At 40.1% G+C, this 4,139-nt stretch overlaps 1 protein-coding gene across 1 annotated transcript; it reads right to left on the bottom strand.

The window, feature by feature from the left end:
* Nucleotides 1-139: 139 nt before the first annotated feature.
* Nucleotides 140-3,260, bottom strand: LOC112149372 (extracellular calcium-sensing receptor; the record flags this gene model as incomplete). The annotated part of the gene is given in 8 exon segments (XM_024277026.2): nt 140-594; nt 675-798; nt 871-1,092; nt 1,202-1,407; nt 1,640-1,935; nt 2,077-2,366; nt 2,446-2,740; nt 2,945-3,260. Coding segments are annotated over 8 exon segments (2,142 nt in total), but the record flags the coding sequence as incomplete, so codon positions are not given.
* Between the last annotated feature and the right edge of the window lie 879 nt (nt 3,261-4,139).

The raw sequence follows: 4,139 nt of genomic DNA, 5'->3' as shown, positions 1-4,139 counted from the left end.
CAGCCCAGAACCCAATGGCAGAGCCCAAAGCACACTCCAGGATGATCCGCTCTTTGTATGTGGAGAAGTTTTTCATTGGAAATGGAGGTCTCAGCACAAGCCAAACTGTGCAAATTAATACTTGAACAGAAGTAAAGAGCACTACAGTCAGTCTTTGTTGTGGAGGACCAAACCATTTCATGACATTGCTATCTGGCAGTGTAGCTTTAAAGGCCATCAAGACCACTATGGTTTTTCCAAGCACACAGGAGATACAAAGAACAAAGGTGATGCCAAAAGCTGAGTGACGCAGCATACAAGACCACTCAGTGGGAGCCCCTATGAAAGTTAAGGAACATAAAAAACACAGAGTCAAGGAGAAAAGCAGCAGGAAGCTCAGCTCTGAGTTGTTGGCCCGTACTATTGGGGTTGTTCTGTGATGGAAAAAAACTGCTGCTGTTAAGATGGCCAGACATGCTCCACCAACAGAGAAGGCAGCAAGGACGATCGCCAGAGTCTCATTAATAGAAAGAAACTCTACTGGTTTGGGATGGCATGAGTCTCTTTCTGCATTTGGCCAGAATTCTATGGGGCACGGGAAACAATCAGATGAATCTAGGAAAAAGGTAGCAAAGGTCAGTTACAAAGTGTTAATAAATCTTACATTAATCTGCTTGGGGTATAGATGATCTTACCTGTAGTGTTGCTAATCTCTCCCTCAGGACATGGTATGCAATCATAGCAACAGATAGGTTTTCCTTTTTGCAACACTTTGTGAGTTCCTGGAGGACAACTATCAGTACACACTGACACCGGCACCTTTCACATAGACACATTTGTTATGAGACTTTTAAACAGAGTTTTTTTTTAAATAATTGTCAAATTACTTACTCGTTCTCTGCCATCCACCCAGGTTAGATTAGTGTTTATATGGAATTCTTTGTTTATTGACTCTGATGCATCATAGTATCCTACAGTTACTAACTCAATATTTCCACTCTCACCCTTCTGCCAGTTGACCAGTTCATAAATAGCAACAGGATCTCCATTAGCATCAAAAGACACAGAATAGCCATTCTGGGTAAAATTTACTTTCTTTAGTGCCGCTAAAACCTGCAGATAAACATTAAAAACAAAAGAAATATAAAAAAACTGGAGTCTACTAAGACAAAAGTCTGTTCATTAAAAGGTATAAAAAAATATTTGTTATGTCTTCGCTTACCTGCTTTGATTCCAACATCAAATGTTTGTCACACTTGGTTATAAAATTTATTTCTGGGCACACTACCCTGTGAATAGCATGTGCTATTGCATAAACACCCTTATACACCATGTTGGTGATTCTTAGCTGGGAGGTTTCTGTGTATGGACTCTGAAGCTTTTTTAGATCTTCACTTCCATCACAGACAAGTTCTCCTTCAGAAACATCTGAAAAAAACAGACAATTAGATTAATAATCATTTCTGATAAATGTTGTTTAAATGCATGACTACATGTTATTCATTTTTTTAGGGGGGGACACTCATTCCTTCTAAATAAAACTATGGCTCTAATGCTTAGTGAAACATTGTGGCTTATTCTCCAAATTCTCCAATTTAAGATACCGGTACTTTACATCAGCTTTTTTATATATCATTATTATTTAAAGGATATGTCTTACTTTTTTGCAGTCTGCATTTGAATGCATCCTCCCAGAACTCCGTCAGGAGAGGAGATGCTGCAACTTCTGAAGGAGAAAGATTTAGCAAATAATCTCTCAATCCTGGGATGACTGATTTTGGAATCCCAAATCCAAGGGCCCCTTCACAGAAATCAAACTTCAGCAAGTTCGGGTCTGTAATCCAGGACTCGCTACCAATCCACTGAATCGATGGTGTAGGTTTTCTGGCAAGTTCTTCCAGCAAGACTTTCATATCTCCAGAGGCAGTAAATGCCACAATTACCTTGGCCGTTGCCCTAAAGAGTCAACAGATGCCTTCTTTAAATGCAAACTTCTTCTTGCTATTTTTTTTCTTTTATGAAAAAAAATGCTTTTCTCAAAGCTACAAGGATTTCTACTATTTAGTGTTTGAAGAACACACAAAAAGATTGTTCTACCTGCGGATCACATTTGCTATCCTTTGAATTTTGCTAATTGGGTTGGTCCGGTAAAAAGATTCAGAAAACTCCACACAGATCCCCTCCTTTTGAGCTGCTTGAAGAAAAGAGGCCATCCCGTTGTTGCCATAGTCTGAATCAGAGCAGATAGTGCCGATCCACGTCCAGCCAAAGCGTTTCACCAGCTTGGCCAGCACTATAGCCTGAAAAGCATCACTGGGAATTGTTCTGAAGAAATTTGGAAACTGCTTCTTATCTGACAGACAAGCACAGGTAGAAAAGTAGCTAACCTAAAAAAGAGACATATTTTAAAATATGGTCTATTCCCACAACATGTATCACTTCAGAAGGTGCTGATAAAGTATTTACTTGAGGAATGTTAAATGATCCAATAATCTGGGATATACCAATAGATGGTGTGGATCCAGCACCACCAATAACACCTGCCACCATACCAGACTGGGAACAGTTGCTATCTTTATAAAACACTGTGTTCTTCCCACTTGACAGCTGAAAGGCCGCATACATCGCCACTGGCACAGCAGCACAACAGTCATGGATCTGGTAACCAAGCTTGATGCCAGGCAGCAGCTCAGTGCTGTTGTTTATCTCCTCAATGGCAAAGATCATTGCTCGAGAGAAGCGCAGTTCACGAGCATTTATGCTGTCAAGAAAAACATATACTCCTAATGTCTACATTTTTAAAGAAGTATAACATATTTAGGGAAAAGACAGACTTTTACAACATAGAAATGAATTAAGTATGATGCACTGATTTGTTTCTTTGTCAAAGTAAAGCTTTAACTTAAACAGCTTTTTATTCTATCTTCTTTCCAACTCTGGCTTATCCCCTTTGCCTTTTACTTACCTCCCTGTGCACCGAGGTGGCCCAGGTGAGAAAGTGTGGTTGTAAATCTCTGCGTGCATTTTGTAATAAATGGAAAACACACCACCTATGTTAAAGTCACCTTCCATTGAGAATACAGTTGAAGATGCTGTGGCCAGAGGTTTACATTTCACAGATGGACCATTGGTCATGGACTCACTCAAGACAAAAACTGAGTTCCTCTCAAAAAAACTCAAACCCAATACCAGGATGGCAAAGATAGGTGATAACTCCATCCCTAAAATGAGTTCAAGCAGATGTGTGTCCCTACTTTATATAACATCTCTGTTGATTCTGCAGAGACAAAACGCCCTCAAGTGTAGTTTTTTTCATTTGGGAGAGGCTGGGCCGCATCAGGATTTCCACAAGAAAAGCGCTGATAAAACATTCCAATCTTCTCAAATAGTTTTGTTTTTAACACAAAAAATAATGAATAACATAAATTAATATTTAAAAAAACGAATACAAAAACAAATAAATCAGTAATAAATAAGAAAAGTAATAATAATGACCATACAGCAGATACAGACAAATAATATACGACTGAATGACTAGAGAAAACTTTTTTTTTTTTAATTCAGTTTCAAATTTTTGTATTAACAGCGGCTCCTTCAGTGAGAGAGAAGCCCCGGTACAGAGAACATCTTTGAAAATTTTCATTTTTTTGTAGATTTTTGTAGAATTCCTCGCAATAAATAAATCTGATCTATGTGACTTCCATTCATTGGAGGCGTGGGGTGCTCGTGCGTGCGCCGACTGCATCAGTGTGCATTTGGGGGGCTTTCCATGGGGGTTCTATGCAAACGCGCTTAGCAGAACTTCAGACTTCTACTCGTGTTTGCATGGATTTTTTTTGGGGGGGACACGTGCATGCAGGTGCGGCCTCAAGCTTAGGATCACAAGTTTGGCAGGCAGGAGCAACGGATCGCTGCACGGTGAAAGTGAGGCGGGCCACATGTTTGTGGCTCGGAGCTTGAGAAGCTCTGATTTAACAGGAACAGTCAGCACGTCAATAAACCGTATTCCTCGACATCAGATGTGTCTCCCATTCTTTCTAAGTGAGATATCCACAGACAGAGCTGGTAGCTCCTCCCACCTGCAGCGCACCGCAGCGACAAGTAACACATTTTTTGAAAAGCCACGAAAGAGGGGCGGGTCACGCAAATATATCACGCGA

This window comes from Oryzias melastigma, linkage group LG13 (assembly GCF_002922805.2).
Source record: "Oryzias melastigma strain HK-1 linkage group LG13, ASM292280v2, whole genome shotgun sequence".
NCBI lineage: Eukaryota > Metazoa > Chordata > Actinopteri > Beloniformes > Adrianichthyidae > Oryzias > Oryzias melastigma.
The sequence above is the reverse complement of the archived record's forward strand: the minus strand, read 5'-3'. Positions and strand labels throughout refer to the sequence as shown.